The 27,350-nt window shown below is 41.7% G+C and overlaps 2 protein-coding genes and 1 pseudogene across 9 annotated transcripts in view; 2 read left to right on the top strand and 1 right to left on the bottom strand.

Annotated features, from left to right (window-relative positions):
- Positions 1 to 11,150, top strand: part of USP49 (ubiquitin specific peptidase 49) — a 55,349-nt gene extending 44,199 nt beyond the window's left edge. For 4 of the 7 annotated variants that reach the window (XM_083744966.1, XM_083744967.1, XM_083744965.1 and 1 more), the window contains 3 exons: positions 373 to 481; positions 2,087 to 2,292; positions 3,146 to 11,150. In XM_083744966.1, coding sequence (XP_083601092.1) covers positions 373 to 481; positions 2,087 to 2,292; positions 3,146 to 3,336 — 506 coding nt within the window. In that variant the 3' untranslated portion in view covers positions 3,337 to 11,150. The remainder of the gene's footprint in view (positions 1 to 372; positions 482 to 2,086; positions 2,293 to 3,145) is intronic. The other 3 variants (XM_083744971.1, XM_083744970.1, XM_083744969.1) reach the window with 1 other exon arrangement.
- TOMM6 (translocase of outer mitochondrial membrane 6) lies at positions 11,147 to 14,933 on the bottom strand. The gene is made up of 3 exons (XM_083745161.1): positions 14,716 to 14,933; positions 13,554 to 13,658; positions 11,147 to 11,507 (listed from the first exon to the last, which is right to left on the bottom strand). Exons 1-2 carry the CDS (start codon positions 14,835 to 14,837, stop codon positions 13,562 to 13,564), a joined length of 219 nt encoding a protein of 72 aa, XP_083601287.1. The 5' UTR covers positions 14,838 to 14,933; the 3' UTR covers positions 11,147 to 11,507; positions 13,554 to 13,561.
- Positions 14,934 to 20,968: 6,035 nt separating this feature from the next.
- Positions 20,969 to 21,892, top strand: LOC310847370 (biogenesis of lysosome-related organelles complex 1 subunit 4 pseudogene; annotated as a pseudogene). Its single transcript has one exon. The product of its transcript is annotated as a biogenesis of lysosome-related organelles complex 1 subunit 4 pseudogene (transcript).
- Positions 21,893 to 27,350: the final 5,458 nt, after the last annotated feature.

Consider the following 27,350-nt stretch of genomic DNA (forward strand, 5'->3'; position numbering starts at 1 on the left):
TAAGCAAGGGAATTTATCCTATAGAACTTCATGGGACTTGGATCTAAGTAAAAGTGCTTACCATTGTGCTGAAAATAATTTTCATATAAGCAGCATGAAACCATAAGCAGATGATTGAAAAATGACTTGCAAGAGGAAATAAAGCATGTTTCAAATTTCCAGCAAATTCATGTGGTTCAAACTTCACATACTGATAGAGTTGCTGAGAGAGACCTGAGGAGAAGTTCCCATAGCATTCACACTTTGCAGCTTTATTGTTAGTTTCCGGCTGCTGAAAGTGGAAAGGTAGAAGACTTGCTGTTGGTAATTTTTTCTTTCAAAGACAGGAAGCTGTAACTTGCCCTCTTTTGTCCTTTCTTAATTGTTACGTAGGCAAACGGCGGAAATCTTCTCCCAAACCTCTTATTCTAAGTGAAGCTAAAAAGCAGTTAATGATCTACAGACTACCTCAGGTCCTCCGGCTGCACCTTAAACGATTCAGGTGAATTGGAGGTGGGCGGGGGAATAAAGGATCGCCTTTGTATCTGAAGCAATGGTGTGGATATAATTTTTCTATTATTACTGGATGTTTTATTAAATGGAACCCTTACATACCTTTTACTTTTGAAGAGAAATGCAAGAATGTTTCATGTCCCTTTTTGATTCTCTGTCAGAATAGAGCACAGATGAAGCACCCATTTGTAAAAAAGATCCGATGCACACAGTAAGAGGCTCCTTGTTTGTTTTAGAACCGTTCTAGCACAATATTATCCACTGTATTGCAATGTGCATTTGTGCCTCTGAATTCACTTCCCTGCTTCTTTCCAAGCACTACGCTTGAACTCCTGTTGATTGTTCTTCCGATATTGTAAATGGATTCAAGTTATTGCAAGCTGGAATTCTTCCAAGCATTGTAGTCATGAATCTGCAGGGCAGTGAAGAGATTTGTCTTTCAAAGTGGCATTAAAGGCTGCTGATGTCCTCCCGGGAGGGTAGATGTGGGAGGAATTGACTCAGCCTTTTGACTACCATAGGAGCACCAGTGGAGTAAGTTTGAATAGACAGATCTGTGGAAAGAAGTGACAACACAACTGCTGCAGTTCGTGGGTTTGCAGCCGCAATATGTTATAATGAAAGCATAATCAAAGAGGCTTGTGTGTTGTAACTGTAGAACTTCCTCTAACATATCTGATGCTGACATCTGTTAAACAGGTGAAATTGTAACCAAATGAGTAAGCTTATCCTTTCCACCTAAAAATGAGAATTCTGAATCCAATATTAGCTTGTTTTAAATGTCATCACTATTTACTGTTAGTGGGTATCCCATAGCAGGTTGTGATTGTAAATAATTGTACAATTCTGCTGAAATTTATGTTAAAGAGGATCTCTATTTTGCCCACCTCCAGGGTTGAGATTTTTCACAAAGTGTGTTTTGTTCGTTGTATCCATTTTTTGCAGATATTTAAAACCTCAGAACAAGATTCTTTAATTAGACTGAGCAGTATAACATGCCTGTCTTTTAGCAGGAAAACCCCTTTTGTAATATTTATGCCTAAGAATGGGAGTTCTTTTATTGGGCCAACTTACATCCACTAAATAGTATTGACTTACCCATCTTACATTCTAAGAAACAAGAAGGCAGAAAATATTCTTCCCAACTTGGAGATGTATTTTTATTTCTAATTGGTAATGTAATTATTTTTGAGTTTACTAAAATGTAATTGCTAATGACCTAGGAAGCTACTTTGAATCACTACTAAGCCTGATGATAGTCCTTTACTAAATAATGGTTTATTGATCATCAGTTTCAGAAAATAATAAAAGTAGTTTTAAAATAAAAGCAGAACAGTTTTCAAAATGTATTGCATGGAATAATATTGTTGAAGAAATATGTTTTACAAAAGCATGTAGAAAGGCCTGTATTTCATATTGTTAAACAGACTATATTAAGTGCAGTAAATTAGGACCATTCAGCTGAAATTTTTCATCAAGTACACTATCCAGAATATCATAATTCTTTGAAATCTTGTTATAGCTTTGCTACAGCTGTCAGCACCCCTGCCATATTTTTTTAAAGCCCTTTTGATTGCATGCCTTTGTATTGCAGGTGGTCTGGGCGTAATCACCGTGAGAAGATTGGGGTCCATGTCCTCTTTGACCAGGTATTAAACATGGAACCTTACTGCTGCAGGGACACTCTCTCTTCTCTTGACAAAGAGACCTTTGTCTATGACCTCTCGGCTGTGGTGATGCATCACGGGAAAGGGTTTGGCTCAGGACATTACACGGCATATTGCTACAACACAGAGGGAGGTGCGTGTGCCTTGTTATAGGGAGAAATTTTTTAACTGATTGCATTTTGTAGAATTACCACTTCTTAAAAATGTATTTGTTTCCTGCAATATTATAGCTGTTTCCACAGTATACAGCTAGTAGTATATCTGCTGGTAACACTAGGAATTAAACTGCTTTTCTTCTTGATTGTAGTCATTCAGAATAGATTATATTGCTTGCTCTTGCTCTAAAAAAGAAAAGTCATGTTCTATTTTTCTTTTACTTCATATCCACATTGAATTAAACTATTTTGCTTGCTCAGTGAATTGCTATTTCTCTTGCTCCAAACTATAAGCAGACTTGTTCAGATGATAAATTCACACTGAATGGAGAACATCCACACTTCGTTATTGTCTTGCATCTCCCTTCAAAATGTTAATACAGCGTATTTCCCCAGCCATCTGGAGAAAAGCAGAATTACAATTATCTTTTCTTGAATTTTATCCAGGATAACACTATAAAATGGGGAAGCTTAGATAACATAGCAGTATATTTGGCTGAGACCCAGAAAGCCCCTTTTAGGAGCAGCCATATGTTTGGGATTGCTTATTGGAATTGTTGTATTCCTTGAACAGCAGCAGAACCATAGTATGTCAAAAACTGCTTTGGAAAGTCCCCTTGAGTTTCAAAAATGGCTTGCTTTTGAGCACATGGGGCTGCTGTTCAATACAAATGTCCCTTTGGGCACATTATATTGTGGTTCTCTCTGTAGCTTCTGTAGAAGTGCTACAGAAGCTCAAGGGGTCATCTGTCTATGAACCAGTTAAAAAAAATATATATTTGTCAGGATAAATCCCTGCCATTAATAAATTGTGTTTCTTCTCCTTTTTAGGGTTTTGGGTCCACTGCAATGACTCCAAACTGAATGTATGTAGTGTGGAGGAGGTATGCAAAACCCAGGCCTACATTCTTTTTTATACTCAAAGAACCGTGCAGGGCAAAGCAAGTATCTCAGAAACACAACTTCAAGCTCAGGTGCCGTCCAAACACAATGATAAAGATAGAAGACTGACACTCCCCTGAAAGGAAACATCAACTGGCTTATTTTTATTTTATTTTTTTAAAAGCCTTTTGGAGTTCACTCATCTTGGCGGGAACAAATACTGCTGCAGGAATTATTTGGATCCACAGTCTGGAAAAGTGGGCCTCCTACTATGTGCAACTGTTCTATGAGATTGTAGCAGAACATCTATTTTTTTTAAGGACAGATGTATTTGTAAAACCCTTTGTCCTCTAAACAAAACAAAGAGTAACAGCCTCCAATGTCTAGGACTATTTATCTTCTTTCAAAGAGAAATCATTATGGCATGGAAAAGTAGGTGCATTCAAATTTCTGTGTACAACCAGGATATAAAGCCATCAAACTGACCATAAATATAACAATTCCTCCAGAAAAAGAATGAATCAACACAGCTGACTTAATCCTTGATCTCTTGATGTGGTGAACTGCTGTTGTTGCACCTCTTGGTGTAAATAACGTAGCCAGTTATTATTATACAGTGTATAATATAGTCACTATCCATCTTTCTAACCCAGCGTAATTTGGGTAGATGGTGTTGTACTGTACTAAAACACATGCTAAGATCTTTTACACTAGGAAAATGTGTTCATCAACCCTTGCTTATTATTTTTGTAATGGGCATTTCATCTTTTGTCCCCTGAAGTAATTCCAGTTTCTTGGAATGAACAAAAGCTGAAATTATACAGAACGCTGAATATGTCACATATTTTGAGTATGTACTAAAAATTAGAGAAACTATTTTTCTTCCCCTCTATTTTCCACATCTTCTAATAAGACAAAAACTTAGACTGAATTTACAGTCTACATTTTCCTCTGTAATGATTGCAGTTGTTCTGGGTTGGTCTTGGCTTTTGGGGCTTTCCTTATGTATTGGCTATAACATGATGATCACCATATGAATTGGTCACGCGACTCCACCCAGTTTCACAGTTGAGGATTAGATTTCCTGTACTAATTACTCGTTCTCTTTTTCTTCTGCTGCTATTGGAACATATCAACTCTTGCCCTAAGTGCATAGCAACTTTTCAGATGCAAAGAAGAACGGACAGGGAAGTAGCAGCCATCACACAGATAAAGCAAGAAGAGGCCCTAATAGTGTCCTGAATTTTGTCAACTTCCTCCCTTTCGTAGTGTTTTTTGGGGCAACAGGAAGGGTATCCATCCTCATTCTCTTCTCTAACCCCCAGAAAACTAGCTCCAAACTGTGAGTGTTTGTCATCACAGTATGCTTAGTCACATGCACATGACCAACAAGATATAACAATTTATTAGTGTGCTATCCTATGTTGAGTTACCATTAAGAGCTCTTGCCACTGTTTCATCTCTGTAGAAAGGACATACTTGGAAAGCACAGGACTCTGTGTGGCTAAACAAACAACTTGTTGCTTTGGAACTTGGAAATATTGATACGATAGCATAAAAACCCCACAATTGTGTATTAACAAAGATATAGATAACTTTTCTTGGGTTTGTAACTAGGCTTTCGGGGCTCTTTTTTGCCATCAATTGTATCAAGAAATCATACCCCTAACTGCTCATTAGAAATAGGCCAGTTAAATTGTGACAGAAATCAGTGCAGCCTCATTGTAAATCAGGTGAAGTTTGACTCTGATATGGATGGTGAGCTTCACAAAATTTGAGAAATCTAATCCTGCAATTGTAATGATCAAATATCAGTGTTTATCTGCTGCAGGGTTCCTCTGTTAGAGCAGAACACATGCATTTCAGTAAACAATTCTGGAGAAGAGCACAGGTCTTCTCAAAATTCCTGAAGATAGTCTTGCCACAGGAGCTTCTGCTCAGTATAGGATTTAGCTTTCAATGTAATTTAGAAATTTCTGGGGGAAAAGGATCTCAAAAAGATGGACAGGTGTCTGGTGTGCACAAGTTTTTCTCAAGTGCTTTCTTGCTTTCTGTAGCTACTGTGAATCCATCTTTCAAAGTCCATTGATAGCCTCCTGATATTAGTAAATGGCAAGTTTACTAAAATGACAGAAATCTAAGCGTTTACCCCTTCTTGCATTGGAAGTAGGGAGAAAGTAGCAGGGGTTTGTTACACACAGCCATGATTTGGGACTGTGCAGCACACACTGATTCCAGTAGACATTGGTCTGCTGTTTGGACTGGTAGTAAAAAGTTCAGGTGTACTGGATCAGCATGTCTGATACTCCAGAAAGTTCTACCGGCAAGCATCCTTAGTAAGAAATTCAGTTAATGAAGCTCAGCTTGTACTCGTTGTCTTGAGAGCAGACACAACAGTGTTTTTAAATATAGAAAGCTGAATCCCTACAAATCATGATGCAGCACTGCAGTAGCAGATGGGGCTGCATTGCTATTCTGGCTTCCAAAGACTGCATTGCTGCCATTTACCACGGGGAGGCAGCAAAACAACAGGGCATGGCAATAGGGCTCCTGTGCACAGTGCTGAGCTCCCCACTGCCTTGCCGCTTCCTCTCCCAGTACGTGGCAGCACTGCTGTATTTGGGAGCCAGGAAAGCAATGCAACCCCACCTGCAACACCCACTACTGAATGCAGCTCTGAAACCAGATTTCTCAGTAGTATGGCTGCCAACTGACCACAGCCTAACTGATCATTACTGGCAAATTGATGTGCAGACAATAGATGTGGAGCTTTTCACAGCATGAAGATAAACACTATCACCTACTGTTGCCTCCACATCAAGCTGCTGTTAAAGGTATAGCTAGAGTTTGATGGCGGAGCTGGCAAGCCTACTGTTAATACTCATCTTTTGACTGGGTATTTCAAACATCTTTTAAGTTTTTGAGTAGGTGCAGCTGATGCCTAAATTAGATGCATAGTGTAGTTGGGAGGATTGTATGGGTACCATGAATGCTTTGTGTTTCCTAAGCAGATTTGGACAGTACTTGCCTCTCATGTGATTAATGGGGTGGCACGAGATGTGGAAATGAGTGCAATTGAAAGTTACCTGGATAGGGAAAGAAGGAACTGTGCTTTTGAATTGTGCTTGCTGTTTCCAACACTGTGAGGTTTCTGTAATAATTAGCTTTTATTTGGAAGCGATAGCGTATAGCATTTTTTATGCTGTTTCTTTTATATCTGTCCACCGCTAGCAGTGCTCTTGCTATGCTGTACACTGTTTTAAAGTGTCCTGGTTGACAGAAAATGTGATAACAATTGGCATTCTTACCATTACAAAGAAGCCTAACAGAATAACCAATCAGTTAACCTTCCCGTGTTAATTTTCCTAGCATTCAGCTCCTTTGTTGCATATGTGTTAAACCTTAAAAAACGTTTAGCACTGAAAGGTGCTTCACTTCTCCCAAGAGCCACCGTGTACTTGTAGGATATGACCAAAAGCACATCCACATTTGCTAACCCATGAAAATCATTCAATTTACTTTAACATTTATGCTCCTAAACATGCCTGTTAGGAAGCAAGCCCATTTAACTCAGTGAGCAGTGAGACTTATTTCTGAGTAAACATGTTTAGGATCCGGCTATAAGAGTATACATACAGGAATAAGTTGGGTATAACAAGTGTTCCCGTTATCAACAGAGCAAAACTAGCAAAACTAGTTGTGTGTCTATAGCTAAAACTAGCTACAAAAAAAATTAAGAATAATGGAGCAATTCAGTACATCAAGTTTTGAAAATGAGTCTTTATTAGGCTAGCTAAGGGTTTTATTAGCTTGATGTAATTTCTGGGTCTTAGAAGTCTGTGGAAGCGCAGGCAGGCAGTGATCTGAACTAAAAGGCTTTGAAATAGGAACTAATGGTCTTCATCAAATTTGGACCACTTGAATTACTGCCCACTTCCTCTCACTGAAGGCAGATTTAGACATTGCCCTTGACAAAAATGGTGTCCCCAGGTCAAATATTCCCCCTATCACTACATTTTGGCACACAACCCATGGTGTGATAGCACGGTTTCCTTGGCCCAGCAATGGGGGGACGGGGATGTACAATGATGTCATGAGGATGGGTGTGCCTAAATGTTACTGAGGGGTATGGGAAAATACTCCACAAGGGATTGCTATTTTCAGTGACAGGTCCATATTAAGTATAAGAATGGGTTCCCCCTTGTATCTCTGCAACCCCAAAATAAAGGCAGAGGAGGACAGAGGCCGATTTATTCACTTGTTCCTTCATATTTTAAATATAAAATTTCAACCAACTAACTTGTTCTTTAAATTTGTGCAGAAAGGGGAAAATATTAATGGAATCCTTTTATATCAGAAGTTTCCTACAGGCACTGGGGAAATAGTCCTAACATTACAAAGCGAACAAGTTGAAGAGCATCCTTGCAAACGACTCACTATTATACTGCAAAGTTGAACTGTGCAGATGCTTGTTTTTATTTGCTTTTGAACTATAGAGGTGATATCCAGTGGCAAGTCATCCTTGGAGCAGTGGGTCTTCTCCAGGTATGACAAGCATTAGATATTGCCCTAGGTGTGTGCGTGCACTTCAGGGAAACTATAACACGCCTATCAGTTAAACCTTACAAAAAAAATGGTGTTAAATGTGTCCTATGGACTCACAAGGAGAACTTTAAAAACATACATGTTGTCTCTTTCTGATTGTAAAGATCCATTTTACTAATATGCTTTGTGTGCCAGGTATGTGTGATAGGAGAAAATGAGTTTTGAATGTCAGCAAATTATCCCCAACACAAACTGCAGCCACATTTAAACAGTATTGCTGACTGAAAATTTGTATGAATGGGGTGAAAGTTGTGGGATTAGTTTTGCCTACCGATAAAGCTTTGTGAACAATTTTTTTAAGATAAAAATGGGTGCCTTGTATCTAATTACATTTTGCATGGGACACAAGTTTAATTTTCTCCCCCTCCCAAATTTGTGTCTTTACAATACTTTAGTAGTATTGGCTTTTTTACATTTCATATCTGTGTGTGAATGGGAAAAATGGTTCCTACCAGCAACTTGATGTATTTTACTGTATGTGTCTAAAGACTGTATTTCTAATAATGCAAATGATTTGCTCAAAAGTAGATCATAATTTTGGTTTTTGTGTTAAATCTTTGTCAGTAAAAAGTTTTTTCAAATTAGGATTATTCCTCTTGAAGCAAGTACGTCATAATTTTGGTGTGAAAGGTTAAGAATGCCTGGAGCAATCTGTTGACAAAGCAGTTTGGAAAAGGCTATGAAATTGCTGACTGGTGCCTTGCAAAGACATCCGTTCTCTTCTACCATGGTACTGCTTCTTTCCATTTCCAGTTCCAGGGAGGACAAACAGTCCTATCTTTATACAGATAGTATATGATACGTATGAGTGCTTGAAGCTAAACATCTATATGTATAGGTGCTTAATAGAATCCAGTGAACATTGTTTCATGATATCATGCCTAGCATCTAGTTTAACTAGCAATATCCGTTATCCTTAAATACAGCACCTCAAGTAAGATAAAGGCATATGGTCACTGCTGCATTGTCAAGCACATCTTCAATCAGCCAAAGTCTGACAAGACTACTTACAGTGCAGAATGCATTGGAACTATGTAGGTGTAAGCATAACCGTGGCCTCCAAATTCAGTTCAGGTCATGTGGATGTCAGAAAAGGAGAAATGCTAAACATAGCAATGATGATACTGTACATTGGATTGCAGAAAAATTATGCTTTCTTTTCATAGAAAATATTGGCTGTATGCAAGTAGCATCAACTGAAATTAAAATCAAACTAGGATTGCCATGTTTTAAGTGCACTGATATAGAGTGGAAGTAGGCTCACCTTCCCATTTCACACACACACACTCCTTGTATCCATCCTCCCACTGCCTATATAGTTAGGTGTCCTGTTCGCTACTGCACAAAACAGGTGTGAAAGCCTCAGCTTTCAATGTACAATTCTCATCTTTAGGGTTGCAACCAAGCACCTTTGTGTGTTTTTCAGCTTCTATTTTATTTTGATAACTAATACTCCAAACCATGTCTATGAAACAAGACTTAGGAAAAAAATTGTGCTTAGAACTAAACACAGAGCTTGTTAGCTGTTCAAGGAAAGCATCATCTTGTAATCAAACTTGCAAAACTTAACATGAAAAGGCTTTTAGATCCCATTGACAGTTTCTGATATCATAGATGTGTGATGTAATGTATGGTGTATCATGTCCACTGGGGGAAAGGGACTTGACAGCCTTAGCAGCAGAGGGCACGTGAGCTGGAGATCAGCATTGTGCAGGCACACAGCACTGAGCTAGTAGCCTCCACCACCCACTGGTAAGGGCATCTGGTCCCATTCCCCATCAGTCAGTACTGTTAGCCTCTTATTTAACCACCAGTGGCAGAGATGGTACTGACCAGAAGCATGGTTGACTATAGCATATTTGGCAAAGAAATTTTATGTTACCGAATCGCATAATTTTAGGCGTTTTTGCTTGGTCCAGCTTTCAAAGGCAAAAGATTACTATAACTAATTCTTGAATTAAAAGAAACTCTGCTACGCTTTAGTTCACTTATAACAAATGCAGTGCACAATGGGCACTGGTTGCACCTCAAAATGTAAACTGAATCACATGTACAAGTTCCACTGAAGAGGAGTGAGTGTGTAAGTCTAGCCAGAAAACGTGAACAAATTTCTGCCACTACTTTTAAAAATGGTCACCACAAAACGTTTTTAAAACAAGTGTTCTGAAAATTCTTAGATTAGATTTCAGAATTTTAACATGCACAAAATCAGATCTCTGAAATAGCACCTTACAGTACTTCACAAAGGTTCTTTACATAGGTACTTAAATTTGCCGCAGCTCCCCAAAGCCATACACTTCTGATTACATTATTTTAGCAGTAATTTAAGGTATAGTAAAAAAAAGTCTATACAGTTTTGTCTTAATGCAGATTTATGGCTACTAGTAATTTGCAGGGGAGCTTTAAGGCAATGCTGACTGCAGTTATACTTGTAGCTACTGATTGTTTGGTGTTGATCACTTAGTCGCACTCAGGCAATGGTTAAGACTGCCTCAGCTCCAAAGGGGTTGGAGGTAGGTAGTGATGGAGGACAGATCGATATATGAGCAACTGATTTTACCCACTCACTGCATAAATGTTACTGAAACACAGCTACTCATCTTTTACATTTTGTATTGAACTGGGTTTAATAGTTTATAAATAAAAAGGATCAAGAGGTGTGTTATAAACAGGTACAAAACTGTAAGTTGGATTTTTTGCTAAATATACTGAATAATATGTTCTTTCTGCTCAAGAATATGTGTCATAGGACTTGGGCAGACACCATCCCCACAGGGCCAATGGTTTCATTCCCCCTTGGTGGCAACTGAAGTCTCATTAACTCCTTAGGATTCAACTACCTTTTATCTCCATATGGGAAGGAGGAATGGGTGGCTCTAATGAACAAACACAAATCTATTGTTAAAGGGAACTTTAAAGAGACACATTGTAATGATGATGACGTTCTTCTACAAGACCAACAGCGTTCCAGCCCATATGATTAAAAAAAAAATTAACAAGTGGTTTCCCGTAACCTCAGAGGCATTATAGAGCAGTCCAAGACACCAAAATGCTATGCAAGACCAAACAGTTCCTTTTCCACATACAATAGACCATCATAATTACAATACCACGCAACTCTTTATGCTGGCTGAAAATTGTTCATAAGTAAAGGGTCACCTAGGCCTTTAAAAAATGTATTTTCCCTTTGAATAGTTAACATGTCCTACTTAAAAACACAGGACTGGGGCTTGTTACTTCTTTAAGTGTGAAATACGAATCATGTTTTTATGATTTTTGTAAATCTTTACTCTTTTTACCTTGTTTTTGTAAGCTGAAATTTCCTATTAAAATGAAAAAGTCCAATGCATTGGCATGTCTTTATTTCACACTTCAGAATCTGTTAAACTCTTGGTACATAAGTTGATTCCATCTGCAAAAGAACTTATATTTTCTGGCAAAAATAGAACAGAAGGTACTACATTAATTGGACTCAATAGTGCTCCCAAGCGAGTGAAGTGAACATGATAAAAAGAAATGTACAGGTAAATTGTTGCCTCGGTGTTTTCTCTAGTCCTTCACTCACGATGCTGATGCCTCCAATTGCTTCAATAGAAGCTGCATTGCAGATAACATCCCATGTAAATCAACGCAGTGATGAATCAATTCATTTGGTCATAAAGCAAGAGGGAAACTCAGACTTCACGCAGATCTACTTCATTCACCTCTGTAAGGAAAAGTTAGAGGTCTAAGATGATAGGCTACTACACAAGTGAACAACATAGCTTTTCCAATAAGTGGACAGGGCCCCATAAACTATTAATACCTTGTGCAACACAGCTGTCATTTCAAACTAGCTTTGTGGCAGAAGGAACATAAAACAAATCTGAAGAGTGATACCGGTCTAAAGCATACTGAAAATAGGCCTATCAAATCAAGGGACTTAAGTTCATTTATTTCAGTAGGTCTATTCTCACTGTGATTATTACCCTCTGTATCCAAAGGCAACATAAACACCCAAATTTGCTTTAACAATTCTATATCAAATCACAACATGCTAAGTTTGAACTGAAACTGTATGGGTAAAAAAAATGAAAACTCTGTGCACTTGGTCTTTCAAGAAATCACACCTTGCAGAGAAATTTGGCAGATACAGCTCAAGTCCACTTATTTTAAGGAAAGATGCAACATAGTTTGATGTACATTGTAATAAAAAAGTTGATACAGAAGTTATCCAAATACAATAATTTACAAACACAAAATCTCAGGAAGTATTTAATATATTTCCCCTCAAACTCTGGCAGGTGAAACATAAAATAAAACAAAGCTTAGAGAAATATAAACAGAGTTTTCATAGCTCAACCTAAGGTGCAACAAGTTTTCAGAATAGTTTGGGAACTGCTAATTTATGTAACAGAAGTCTAAACATATTCAATAGTTTCAGCCATCCAGCTCTTGGCTACAAAATTATCTGATAGAAATTTCTTTCAATTTATTCTCCTTGCTTGAAAATGACTGACTATAAAGGTAACTAAAAATATCATGCTTTGAATTGTTTAAAGCAAATTACACAGGGAATCCTATGTCATATTAACTCTATCGAAATACAAACATTTGTGGAAATGTCCATGAAGTTTGGAATGCTTAAAAAAATAGCAATCACAAGTTTAAAGACTATGAAAGTTCTAGATCAGGCATAGGCAAACTCGGCCCTCCAGATGTTTGGGACTACAATTCCCATCATCCTTGACCACTGGTCCTGTTAGCTAGGGATGATGGGAATTGTAGCCCCAAACATCTGGAGGGCCAGAGTTTGCCTATGAAGAAGGAGAGCTCTCCCTACACATCAGCCAATGCAAAGGGAGAGCAATGCTGCTGAGTATGGGCCTGTCAGACAACTCCTTACGGGAAGCTCTTGGGTATGCCCAACCTCCACAGGAAGCAAGATCACTCCCTCCCCCATCAGGAGAGGAGCTGATTCTGCTGATCACTGGGCCTAAGAGAGCAATCAGGCACTCTGCAGCAGTTTCTGCCACCTTTTTAAATATCACCCCAGGGTGCTGCAAGAATGCTCAGCTCTTGCTCTCGCACTCAGTCCCCACAATCCCATCCGAGTACAGGAGAGTAGGGACTGACTTAAAAGAGGAGGAGAAAATCCCTGTAAAGAGCGCTCAGCCACCCCCACCCCCAATCATGCTCAGATGGGATCACAGGGAGTGCAAGTGATTTTGATGTGGGAGGGGCAACCCACCTGACATTCATGTGACATGGCCTGCCTGTCCACCTGTCAAAGCTGGTCCATAGGGTGGAGCCAAAAAGGCTCCTCAACCCTGTTCTAGAACAGGAATGTGATTTTTGGATAAAGAAGTTTTTCATGACAGTTTCCTGTAGCTCTTTCCATTTTGATGTTTTTCAACTTTCAGTAGCAAGTTCTCACTCCAACTTTAGATTAGGACAGACATAGGTAAACTCAGCCCTCCAGATGTTTTGGGACTACAACTCCCATGATCCCTAGCTAGCAGGACCAGTGTTCAGGGATGATGGGAATTGTAGTCCCAAAAACATCTGGAGGGTCGAGTTTGCCTATGCCTGTATTAGGAAAATATTTTCCTTTCATCCAGAATGAAAGGGTGACCCTCATAAGGCCTGAGTTTGCACAGAAAAGCAGGGTCTTATTTATTCAATCCTTCACTTAACTATTGATCTGACTGTGATGAGAGAAATTAAGAGGATATATACAATCTGCACTATTTCCACAATCCTGGCTACTCACCGTTTCTGCTATGCAGGAGGCTGTGGTGCCATCAAATCGATGTCTGTTAAGTTTCTAGCTACCCAAACTCCCACTGCAAAGAGACCCAGGTTAACTATGAGGTTCCTGAAACAAATACAGAGTAGGGTTAAGAGTGTGAAAACTGGTAGCTAATATCAAAATTTATGCACAATTCTGCTGGATTTCTGGCCTAGAGAAGCTAATACCAGATATGAATATATATGACATTCTTACTGCAATCATTTCACTGAACTCGGAGGGACTGACATCTGACAAAACATCAACAGAACTGCACTTTATATAGCAGCATGAAGGGCCAGCCATGTTACTTACAGAACGTTCTATTCAAAACTGCCTGCCTTAACCAAAGTGCAGTAGAAGTGCTTCCTCGCTACACAAGTTTCTCTGGAGGTGAGGATGCATTTAGCTAGTGTAATCCAGAACTCAGGGTTGAGTTTTCCTATGGGTACTACATACTAATATTTCTCAAGCTAAATTGCTTCAATTATGCTCAGAATGGATTCAAAACTCGCAGAGCCAGAGGACATAAAAAGTGCTGTCTGAGAAAAATTGCAAATGCAATTTCTGGAAAAATGAGGATAAGCAGAAGGGCAAGGGATCCTGGGAGTAGATTTAGTATGGGCAGAGAACCTTGAGATGTTTTGGCTTTTTGTTTAATGCTCGTTTGTTCCTTAGTTCCTGTTTATTGGGGGAAGCCTTTTCAACACTGAAAATGCTATGTTTTTTGAGGGTGCGAAGGGGGTGATGTTAGATGGGGGAATGTATTCCACTTTATTTTGAAAAAAACAAAAAAATGTTGTTTTAAAAAAATTAAAAACCCTGAAAAGACGAAGCTGTGAAACAGAAAACGAAAAGTGTTGAGGCGAGTCGGCACCCTTCAGACACACCTAATCTGTTTTTTACTTGGCCAGCTACAGGACCCCTCACGAGGCCCTTTTAAAACCGTGAACGTCAAGCCGCGCATTAACTTTGGAGTCACCTGTACATCCGTACAGTACGCGAGGCCCCCCGTGCTTCACGGCAGGCCAAGCGAGACACCGCACAGCCCGGGGCGGCTCTCCCTGCTCCGGCTGCCTCCTCCCTCCCCGACCCACCGCCCTGGAAGGAGACTAAAGCTCCTTCGTATCAATACTCCTCCCACCTGCGAAAGTCACTGCGGTCTGTGGCGAAGCGGTAGGCGCCCCGGATCCAGCCCCGCAGCCCCTCGGGCGTCACCGCGCTGGAACTGCTTCCGCCGCCCGCTGCTTGCCCACCCGGCGCCATCGTCGCTGCTTCGGAACCTCCTCAGCGACGCACGAGGGCTCTTCTCCAGCCCAGGGACATCCAAACTCGGCTGGCGCTGACGTAATGCATCACTTCCTGCGCGACCGCTTGCGACTCTAACCATAGAGCCGTGATAGGACTGCGTCTCCTTTAAGCCCCGGCTAGGCAGGACGTCATAGCCAAGAATGATGGGAGTTGTAGTCCGGAAACGTCTCGAGAGGAACAGCTTTGGGAAAGCGGCTCAGTTGCAACCGAACTGCCGAGAGAAGCGCCGGATTCCGGAAACCGAGAAGGCAAACTCACTGAATTATCAAATTAACGAGCAGCCCTGTGTCAGTTTGTCGTAGCAAAAGAAAAAAGTGGCTTGTGACGGCACCCATCATAAGGTCCCTTGGACTTCAGTCCACTTCCACGTTCTGATGAAGTGGAGCGTGTTCCAACGAAATCTCTTGGGAATCATAGACTCGTAGAGTTGGGAACCCTAGGGTCATCTAGTCCAACCCCATGTAATGTAGGAATCTCAAGACTGCAGTACCAAATCCAATTTGAAACCATAGCAGGCACTGCTTAGCTTTGCAAATGTGCTAGCAGTTTTACTACCGCGCTAGGACTAGGAGAGCATTATAAAGTTGTTCACCTTTATTAGACAAACTAAGACAACCATGGCAGAAACCAAATTAGTGAGCATGGATAAGCAAGCAATCCCCTGCATTGAAATTCTGTTACAAGGTAGACACAGGGTTGGTATGGGTTTTCAGTCTCCCTAAACTTCCATTTGTGTACTAAACTCTATTTCAGTGCAAGGGTCCAACGAGTTTTAGAAATGGGTTGCACCCCAGCCCCATATAATTATCCCAATCCCCCTGAGTGTATGGAAATGTAGGCAAGGCAAGGCCCATCATGGACGCGTGAAACAAAATGGTGTCCTTCAGCACCATGATGGACTCTCCTATTAGTCAAGGATGGTTGCCGATTCATGCCTTATATTCCTTTTTAAAAAAATCTCAAAGCAATCTCACAATAAACACCTGGAGAGCTGAACGCATACACACACATATTGTATGCTGGGTGAAGGGAGAGGAGGTACCATAGGTTGCCGTGAGTGGAGAGTCATGGTAGAGGGCAAAGGAGAGGGAGGAGCGAAGGGGAGAAATTGCAGACGTCACCTGCATCTGTGTCTGTCATGGGATTTTTGTCTATCACATGACGGTCTATGTTTTGACTCCACAGAGTGAGAAGTGACGGAGACAGGATGTTTATGTTACTCTGTTCCGTGAAGTGGGACTATTGTCCTTTGTCCTTTCACTTTTTTGCAGTCTGATGCTAGAGAGAGAGAGGGAGCCATGTTGCAGTGCTCCGTGTGTGTTTATATGTAAATAAAGTAGATTAGCCAAAATGTTGAGTTGCTGGGGTCTGTTACGCAGACCTCTGCCGGCAGCCTCGGCTTCCCCCTGCAGCCCCAGGAAGCTTTGGAGCAGCGGGAGGGATGTGCGCCCATGCCCCACGCTCCTGGGCTGCTGAATGGGGGTGGGGGTGCTGCTCTGCTAGCAGCCTGCCCTCCCCCTCAAGGTTTGGAGCAGTGGGCAGCCTGCCCCACGCTCCTGGGCTGCTGAATGGAGGTGGGGGGTGCTGCTCTGCCAGCAGCCTGCCCTTCCCCTCAAGGTTTGGAGCAGTGGGCAGGCTGTTCGCTGAGAGAGGGGAGGAAGAGGACGGAGAGGAGGGGGACCAAGAAGCTGGGTGAAGGGAGAGGAGGTACCATAGGTTGCCATGAGTGGAGAGTCATGGTAGAGGGCAAAGGAGAGGGAGGAGCGAAGGGGAGAAATTGCAGACGTCACCTGAGGAGTTTGGGTGAAAGGGATGGAGAGGAGGAGGCTGGAAAATTGAACTATGCTGCTTGGGGAGGGGGAGAAAAAAGTGGGTATTAGGAAAGCCTCCCAAGCCTGCCGCTGAGAGGCTCTGCTCAGCTGTTTCTTGACTGTAATTCAAGTAAAGGGAATGTTTGCGAGCAGCAGGCAGGCTGTTCGCTGAGAGAGGGGAGGAAGAGTACTGAGAGGAAAAATGTGGCATTAGCAATGCTTCGGATGGAAACGAAGATGGTATTTTACATGAAGATAGCGAAGAAAGTGATGTCAGTGATTGTGAGCAACTGAGCTTCATAAATTCTGACTCTAGCAGTGATGAGTTCTTGGGGCTCACAGAAGACTAGAAGAGTACTCAAACCTTAAAGTCTCTCTTAATTTCATAATGACAATGATGATGCTTCTTAATGTCATTGTTGACAGCTGTTCACTTTACATGGCTTTAATATGATTCTGATGTTTATTCAATACAGTAGTTTATACAACATTTGATTCAGAATTTTTTTTTATTGTTTTCCTCCTCTAAAAACTAGGTGCGTCCTTTGGTCGGGTGCATCCTATAGAACGAAAAATATGGTATACTTTATGTCTGGAAACTTTCAAATACGCACAGGTCTTGCTGATGTGTCCTGTAAACCTCACCCACATGGGACAACAAGTGCCATGACCCTAGAACAGAATTCCTCATCTTCAGGACAGTGTGGTGGGTGTCTAAATGAGGAATTTAGGGTCAGGGCATGGTGTTTTGTGCTAAAGGATCAAGTCTGCTTATCGAACAGAAGCAGCAAGACAAGGAACTGGGTGAGGAGTTATCACAGGAATAGACAAAGATCTGAGGTGCTTCTCAGAAACAGACACTCCTGGGGTGATAGATGGTTGATGGAGGGACCCTGGTTGGGAGGCAGGGAAATGTTGGCCTCTTAGGGTGAGAGGCTGGGAGGAGAATGGAAAGAGCTGGCAGGGGCTGTGGGTGGCATGGGTTAAGAACTACATTTAAGAGAGGACTCCATAGTCTACTTATTCTATTTGAACTTTTTGTAGTTTTTTTTAAAAATTTACATTAATTTTCTATATGTTATTGTATTATGAAAAACTTTAATAAAAATGTTTTAAAAAAGAAATAAACACTCCTGATTGGATGGAGATAGGGAAAGGCGAGCAAAGGTTATTTCAGATAGATAAAAGTGGTAGGGAGACAGGATAAGATCTGGAATGGGGGAGAAGCAGAAGACAAGCAAGAAACACTTGGTCTTTGTATGTGTTCTTTATTCCTTTGTGTTATTTCTTATTCTATAAATTCTGTTGTAGTTTTAGCTTTAAAAACCTTTCAGATTATTTGAACATGCCTACTTTTTCAATACTTGATTCAGATGGTGGAAAGAGTAGTAGGATCTCTGTTGAGGAATGTTGGGATCACAGTATAAAATATTTCATAAACATAAAATAAAATTCCCACAAAAGCATGGTAATAATAGAAGTTTACATTAGTATAAGTACAGTGGCTGGAAATAGCCAAAAGGAGAACTTAAGACAAAAACAAACAGGGCAGAAAAATAACAGCACAAGAGTCAAACATCAGGCTGGAATTTAAGTAAAACGAGTGATGTCGAAATTAGGGCACTAGATTTCGATTTGTAAGGTGACTAGAAAATTCCATGTTACGTCAAATCATCAGAGCAAATTTAACCAATCACTGACCACAACGTGGCATTGGGTGGGTGGGGCTAAATAAGCAGCATATAAAACGAGCTGCATTCGCCAACTTTCTTTCCGCTTCGAGAGACCTGAACAGTCAACAGCTGAGAGATTTGAAGAGTACTCTGCTTTAAAATAGCCATAAAAATATTGAAGATGAATTCAATCAAAATGTTTTCTGTCAATACAAGAGGTTTAAACGGTTCTGAGAAACAAAAAAGAATTTTTGAGAATCTATGTAAAGAAAACGCTGATGTAATCATGCTTCAGGAAACACACATTGGAAAGTACCGTGAATATTTATTACGTGATATAAGATTGGGCAAACTTATTGCTTCAGCTAGCACTTCAGACTCAGCAGGAACAGCAATGTATATAAATGAAAATAAAATTGAAATACAGAAGATATATGAAGAAACAGAGGGAAAGTATAAAGGCAGAGTCATCATGATTCAAGTCTGTGTAAATGAAGAAGTGCTAAACATAGCTAATATATATGCTCCAAACAATAATAGAACTGAATTTTTCAGTTACTTATACAGAATCATGACAAGTTTTGACAACAGCACAAAATGGATTATTGGAGGAGATATGAATTTTGTAATGTCAGAAGCTAAAGATAGATCAACGGATCCCAAAAACAACAGATCAACCTTATGCAAAGCAATGGAAGATTTGATTCATAATTTTGACCTGGTAGATGTGTGGAGATTTCATCATGTTGATACACGAGAATATACGTTCTACTCTCATCGGCATAAAACTTCATCCAGGATAGATATTTTTTTTGTCTCCAAACCCTTATTAAGCTATGTAAAAAAGGCAGAAATAATACGAACGATTGGCATTGGCATGGATATCAACAAAGCTAAATATGCAGATCATAATCCAATCGTACTGGAATTAGAAATGAATAGGTACATTGTGTCAAACCAATTTATTTTGTGATCTATAAAAATATACACTGCATTTTTTTCCAGTTATATATACAATTAATCAAATAATTCTGCAATAGATCCTTCTGTATTCTTTATGCATGTGTTCATCTTAAATAAATATTGTATTATTATCTCTTGAAATGTCTTTGCTGTTCTTTTCAAAGAAAGCCACTTCCGCAATAAAGAAAAGGAGGTGGGGTTGCGGGCATCATGCCCCTTCCCCACTTTTGCGGGGGCTGACTCCAGCCCCCGCGTTACCTAAAGGAATCCCCACCCGTGTCATACCCTGGGCCAGCCAATCAGCTGGCTCTGGGGGCGGGGCCTCAGCTATTTAAACCTGCCGCAGCCGAGGCTCCTCCTCTTTCCCCCCGCTCCTGCAGCTGACCGGTTTTCCTGCCCATCCCACCCCCTTTCTTAGGATAGGTTCTCTGACGTTGCTATGAACTTCGGTTGGTCACCATCAAGGGGCCTGGTAGGAATTTTTCCCAAATGGCAGATTGGCTCCAGCCATTTGGTTTTCGCCTACCTCGTAGCAAACCGTCACAACTCTTCGGTATTGGCGGTTAGGCATTGGTAGGGGTACTGTTCTATTGTTATGCAAATGAAGGGGGAAGGAGCGCCATCAACTTCCCCCAAGCAAGGGTAGTCCGGTAAAGGATTCTGGGGGGCGTGGCCTTGTCCTAAGCCTAAGGAGGTGTGGGTCCATGGCACGCCCCCACGCGGTGATGTCAGAGGGATGTCCTAGTTGACGTGCCTCAGCAGGACTCCTCCCTCTGGTGATTAACCCTTCCGGCCTCTAGCCGGTTAATAGTTAGGACCAATGCCTAAGCCAATACCGCTCAATTACTGTAATCAATAAAGTTGTGGCCTAATTTGACCCATTAACCTGAATTCTTGTCTCCTGTGTCTTTATTTCCTCGGGGGAGGCGGGAACTAGCCACGCAATGGGGAGTATCTCATGGGCCAGCTTGTGAAGCAAGCACTGGTCTTGGGCAAAAGGCAGGGGCTGGCATCTGAGGGTACTTGGAGGCAGAAGCCTGTCAATGCGGCCCCCAGATACCTGGAAGCAGCACTGGGCCAGAAGCAGGAATGGGCAGGCCCTGGTGACTGGAACAGGGTCCAGTGGGAGGCCAGAGGGCAGGTCAGGACCTGAAGAGAGGTGAAGCTCTGGGACTGGAGGTAGGGCTCAGACATTACTCTGGGTCTAGGGCATCACTGGTCTGATGCTGCTTCAGGAAGCATCAAATGGAGACTGAGGTTTATATAGCAGCCCTATCTCTGTTGCTAGCCCTGCACTCGCTGGAAGGTGCCATTACAGTTAAAGACCCCAGTCGGCTTCAACAGTCTTTTACTTTTACAGAGCAAGGGACTCTATATGATCCTCAGTGGAGTCCTCTGAGGATGGGGCACTGCCATCACAGGCTGGTCTTTCAGAAGCACTTTGGGTCTGGCCCTGTGTATCCTTCTCCATCAGTGTCTTTCCAGTAATCTGGTTCTAGGATCAGGGCACTAGTTCGCCCATGTGGGTGAGGTTTACAGGACACATCCTCTTATTTGAAAGTCTCCAGACATATCGTTCAACATGACACCTATCAGGTTGGCTTTCCGATGCGCGTGTGCTGAGAGTAGTAGCACGAGGGTGGTGGCCGAATAGATGAGGCGGCAGCTGAGCGGCGATGGCGGCTATATCTCTCAGAGCCACAGCAGCGCCTCCGGGATGGGGTAGGAGGAAGAAGACAACGTGGCCGAAGGAGATGCCTGTGGAGCGGAACTGCTGCTGACCTCGGCCGCGGTGGACTACGCCGGGTACCTGCTGCCCTCACCGCTGGGAGGAGTCGCCCCAACCAGAGTGGATGAGTTTGTGGGGATGCTAGACATGATTCGAAGTGATTCCTCTCAAGTAGTAAGTGAAAGTGTGCCTTATATTCATGCAAAGGCAAAGGAAATGAAGCAACTGTATAGAAAGATCGACAAACTGGAGGCCTTTGTAAAAATGGTCGGAAATAGTGTGTCAGGAATGGAAGAACAGATCACAAAGGCAGAATCAGACCTTGGAACGTTCCCAAATACTTTCAAAAAAATTCTACACACAGTCAATGCGCCATCTTTCCTTAACAAAACATCTTCCTGAAGGCAGAATTAAACAGTTTATGAACCTCCTGATCTCTTCAAGACAGAAGACTACTTCCCATCCCTTGGTGAAGCACAGTATATGTGATTTAGCTTGACAATGACATTATTGACAAGAGAGTCTTATCTAAGTGAGTTCAGTGCTGATCTTAGGTAGTTGCAATTCTTTGGAAATTATGTCCTGCTGCTTCCCATGTGTCCCAGGCCCTTTTCAAACATATTTCAGCTTAGTTTTGTATAGAATATACTGTTTTTCCAGTCTTCCAACAAGGTGAACTATACACTCATGTTTGGCAGCTAACCCTTGCAAGTAACCCATTTTGAAGGCAGGGTGAGGGAGATGGGGTTGGGTGGAGGCAAGCACACACTCATGCCACATGACTTTTAGGCATAAGTAGTCCTTCCCCCTCCCTGATTTTAGGTCTGGGAAAGAGCATAAGTGTGTGCAAAATGGGGTTCCTTATGATCAGCTACCTACCAAACACCTTTTTTACCTTTCCAGGCTAGAAAGTGTCAGGGAAGGCAAGTGGGGAAGTAACACATGAGTTAATACCTTCCTTTCTTACACCTGCCCCCTAAGGATGCCATAAACACACACCTGCCTTTTTTTACTTGTCAACACTGAAAGGCTAGGTAGAAGCAGGTATACTTTTCTGTGTGTTCCTAGGCCTAAAATGACTCGTGGGGAGATGGAAGAGGCCAAGCAATAGAACTCATTTTTTGTCTTCCTCTGCCCAGGAGTGAACTGGCATATGGGCAACCAGTTGCCATACTCTATTATTATTTTCTTGGTTATTCTCATTTCAGAAATTGGAATAAAAAATGTATAAATACCCATCTGCAGTTAAGAGATTAAGTAGAGGAGAGAAAACAGGAAATGTATGCTTTTGCATCTCACATTTTTTATTTCTGCTGCTAGTATTAACCCACATACCACAAGGATATTTTCAAAAAAAATATTACGTGGTACTTTTAAGTGCAATAAGGACCAAAACTATACATCCATGCCCTTTCAATGAATGTATCTGGATTCAGTTCAACGTATTGGGTGGAAATGCACTGTTTAAAGAAGGAGAGGCGAAAGCTCCTTTGGTTTTTGAACTGCTGCAAAGTAAAGTCAAACAGCTATAGGTCCATGAAGATTCTATAAAGTGGAAATACAAAATAAATAAATAAATAAATTACATCTATCAGACTGCAGTTTACACCCCTTTGCACAGCTAACATTTTAGATTTCAGAGATCCTACCTTTCAAAATTCCCGATCATGTGGAGAGGGTCCAAAGTGTAGTTGTTAATTGAAAAGAGAATCTATTTTGCACAGCAGTTGTCTTATTCCATTCCCCCAACACCCACTGGAAGAGGATGTAAGAAAACCGCCTGTTTCCTGTAGCCAAGCCTGCTTGGCTAATAGGTTTCGCCAGTCAGCATATTACAGTTGTCGTAGTCTCAATGTTAACCTTCTAATTGCCCAGCTTTCTAATTCTTTAGAACCTTTCAACAACTTTCAAGGTGTCCTGGTCTTTACTTTTTGAAATATGGCAACCCTAGCATAGTCTACACTAGCAGGTCTTGATTTTTGTGTGGAAACTTAGTTTTTAAACAATTACAAAACAGCTTTGTTCTCTGCTTGGAGTCACAAACCATCGCTGTCCACTTTAGCACTTCCAATACAGCGCTCAGCAGGGACGCTGTGAGAACACACTGCACAAAAGTGTGTCACAGGCAACAAGGACTTTCTGTGTCTACCAGAAGCTTGTGCTATGTGACATACTTTAAACAGCCTTCACCAACTTGGGTCCTCCAGGTGCTTTGCACTGCTACTCCTTCAGCCCCAGGCAGCATGGACGGCGCTCTGAGGGCTGCTGTAGTAGAAAACATCTGGAGGGCCCTGGGTTGGCAAAGGCTGGTTTAAATACCCCCTGTGGATAATTGTTCCTGATGGGAAGGGAGAGTCTGAGGCCCCTGTCCCTGCCCTCTGCTGCCTAGAAGGACTGTGAAGAGATGGGATAAGTTTACAGGGTACACTTTGTTCCCTCCTTCCTCCAAGCAGTTTTGGCCATGAAACTGTCAGGAGCTCGTCCTACACTCGACTAGGACCCTGGCAGAAACACATGCCCGACTGGCATGTTCTCTCCCTCCTGGTTGTTTGTTTGAGAGCTTCAAAAGCTTTCTTCTGCCCAAACATCACAGCGACCGATGCCAGCAGACACCAGCACACTTAGGGATCCACAGAGCATTCACAGTTTGCGTAACAGACCCCAGCAATTCAGCATTTTGGCTAATCTACTTTATTTACATATAAACACACACAGAGCACTGCAACATGGCTCCCTCTCTCTCTAGCATCAGACAGCAAAAAAGTGAAAGAACAAAGGACAATAGTCCCACTTCACCGAACACAGTAACACAAACATCCTGTCTCCATCACTTCTCACTCTGTGGAGTCAAAACATAGACCGTCATGTGATAGACAAAAATCCCATGACTGCAATCATGGATTAGGAATTCTAACAGAAACTACTTAACAGACAGTTGTCCACTATTACAGTCATTTTCTGGCTTAGCCCCTGCTGTCGCTTTAAGCAGGGAGGATCAGGAAGATGTAATGTGACACAGACAGACACAGATGCAAAGCTGGATGCCAGCAGAAGCGCATGTTATGTGTGTGACTTCATGTGTTTCCACAATGTGCATGTGTATCTGTACAACTCTCCGGGTGTTTATTGTGAGATTGCTTTGAGATTTTTAAAAAAGGAATACAAGGCATGAATTGGCCACCATCCTTGACTAATAGGAGAGTCCATCATGGTGCTGAAGGACACCATTTTGTTTCACGCGTCCACGATGGGCTTTACCTTGCCTACATTTCCATACACTCAGGGGGATTGGGGAAATTATATGGGGTTGGGGTGCAACCCATTTCTAAAACAAGGACGCGTTGGACCCTTATACTAAAATGAAGTTTAGTAGACAAATGGAAGTTTAGGGAAACTCAAAACCCATACCAATCCTGTGTCTACCTTATAACAGAATTTCAATGCAGGGGATTGCCTCACTAATTTGGTTTCTGCCATCCTCACTAATTTGGTTTCTGCCATGGTTGTCTCCGTTTGAGTTACATAGTTTAATACAGCTCCAAAGCAATATCTGTCTCTAGGCATAATGAGGCATAATTGTTTTCTCAATTAGCTGGTCTCTAATTGTTTAATCTGCCAAAGTTACACGAACCTATTAAATCCTTCAAAGCAGCAATATATTGAAGTTTAAATTCTCAACATTTCTGTTGTTGTTGTTGTTGTTGTTGTTGTTGTTCTCAACATTTCTGATTGCACTGATGAAATTTGTGGCAATTAACTACCCACATTCACTTTGGGCACAAAAGCCGTGCAGGTAGTCTCATATTTATCATCTGCAAGAGGAAGCATGGAGTAGAGAAAGGCAGAATATAAATTAAATAATAAATTAACCATCCTCTGTGGCCAGATTACTCCCCCCCCCCCGCCTTCACAGATCAAACTATATTGATAGGACATAGGTTAACTCGCTGGGATTGTGAGCCAGAATAAAAAACCTTGGCTCAGGATCTACCAACAGTTTTTCTGGATCTAGGTTCAGTCAGCTTACCCACATTCAGTAAGGTCCTGTACCTGTTGAGATATGAGCCTTAAGTCCAGGGGCTTCTCCGACTCAATGATTAATTAGCAGAGTAGCAGCTGCTTGTATTGCAAAAACAACACTGGACATCCAGAAAAATAATTAATAGTAGTTTACTTGAAAAATCTTATCTTTACCAGAGCCCTAACAATATGCAACTTGGAGGGGGGGGGGCGACTTCAGTACAGCATATAAAAACTGAAAAAAATTAGTTCAGAGCAAAAAAAGTAAAACCCAGACAGAGAGAAGTGAAAGTAGAGATGAGGCTGCTCCCTGGGTAGTTTATATATGCTCCCAATGGTCTTGAAAGAGAGAAACTACACAATATGAAAACAACATTGGTCTGCTTCTAGTAGAAATGGAAAATTACTGACCAGTTAGAATTTTCTAGCATATTCCATCTTGAGCTGGAGTCTCTGTACATACATAAAACTTTAAAACCTCAATAGTACCTGCCACTTAGCTCTCTACTCTACCCTGAATGTATTTATTCTACCCATGTCTATTGCCAGACCATTTTTGACACAAAAATTTAACAATGCTACAGTATCTCAGCAGCATATAACTAAGAGGTAGAACTGATTGTCATCAGAACACTGATGTGACCAAATCTCATGCTTTAAATCCCCCCCCCCCCACCTAGATGCCCCATGTAGGGTTGAGGGAGACGACCACCCTTTGGGCACCACAGTTAAGAATGGAGGGAGAAAAAAAAATACTTGCCCAAGGCTGCAATCATTCACCTGGGAACAAACTCCACAGAACAAGCACAGTGGTATCAGTGTGAAAAGAAGCATGTCCAGGATTGTGCTAATGGCAGAAAAACTACAGCAGCATAGTTGCAGCTCAGACACCAAGGACATTGCAATGGCTGTTAATGTCACACGAAGAGCACTTCTAAAGATGTATATACCTCAATCCCAAGATTCCCAGTGAGTTTTGCACTCAAATAAATTCTTATCCCAAGGAAAAGCTTAAAAAGCAAACAAACACTTCTATAAACACATTCTCAGTTACCAAGATCGTCCATAGAATTAAATTCAACTCAACTGATTTAAATGGAGCTTACAGTTAGAATTACTGCCTTACTTGTTTTTTAAAAGGTAATGTGAAGATCTTCATATTTTTATTAATTCAAAATGTTTTGTAATCTCTCCCTCCTCCCTCTTGCTCCATCCATTCATCCATCATAGCTTAAATAAAAGTTTACAAGTACAGCTTCAGTCCTGCCAGATGTTTGTGGCAACTGCCCTTATGAAATAAGGTTAATTCCAATGACATCCACCTATAACAGACAGCACATAGCTCAGTTGATAAAGATTGAGACCCTTAATCCCAGGGTTGTGGATTTTAGTCTAGTGGCAAAAAAATTCTGCATTGTAGGGGGTTGGATTAGGACATAGGTGGTCTTCATAGTCCCTTCCAACTCTACAATTCTATGAGGGTATGATTTTTAACAGTAAGAGTGACTGAAAGCTCTTTTAATTCGATTTTAGCTGTTTTAGTGGTACTTTATTTACTGCTCTTACATCCTATTTTGTGTTGTTTTGCATCTTCTTCTTTTTTAGCTTTTTATTGTAAACTACTGTAATGGTTCTAGGGGTTGCTCGTGCGTAAGCCGGTGCCTATCTCCCCGGCTGGGTGCAAACACCTGGCTGGGTTGCCTAAGTGAACCTTTTCTGTCCGGACAGCCACTCACCTGTGGCTGACTCAATCGCTGGCAGAATCCGTCAGTGGGCGTTTCTTAAACTTCTTCCAGCAAAGAAGCTCTGTGACGCCTAGTCTCCTCCTACTCTCTCTGCGCGAAAGCCTTCTGCGCAAGGAGGGCGTGGGCAACGGAGGACCCCTGCTCTCCCCACTGGTCCCAGGCAAGGAGTCATGAGACCGCCTCGCCGCTTCCCCCATCTGCCTCCCTTCTCCACTGGTGCTACGCTGATTCTCTTCCCCAGAAGATGGGCTGCTTCTCCCGATCCCTGGACGCTCTCTGGAATCCCTCTGGCTTTTGCTCTCTCCCTCCGGGACTGATGGCAGTTCCCTGACACCTACTTTGAGCGTTTGGTGATAAGGCAGATACAAATACTTTTAACAAACAAATCTTGGCTAAGCAGTGCAGCGTTATGAGGAAGGCTAGCTTCCAATTCTAAAGCCATGGAAGTGGCCTGGGAGAAGGTTCTGCCCAGAGTTCATGGTGATGTCCCCAAGAGGGCCTGTAAGACCTTCCCCCAAACGAGAGTG

Source organism: Podarcis gaigeae (genome assembly GCF_964106915.1).
Source record: "Podarcis gaigeae genome assembly, chromosome: 6".
Classification (NCBI taxonomy): Eukaryota; Metazoa; Chordata; class Lepidosauria; order Squamata; family Lacertidae; genus Podarcis; species Podarcis gaigeae.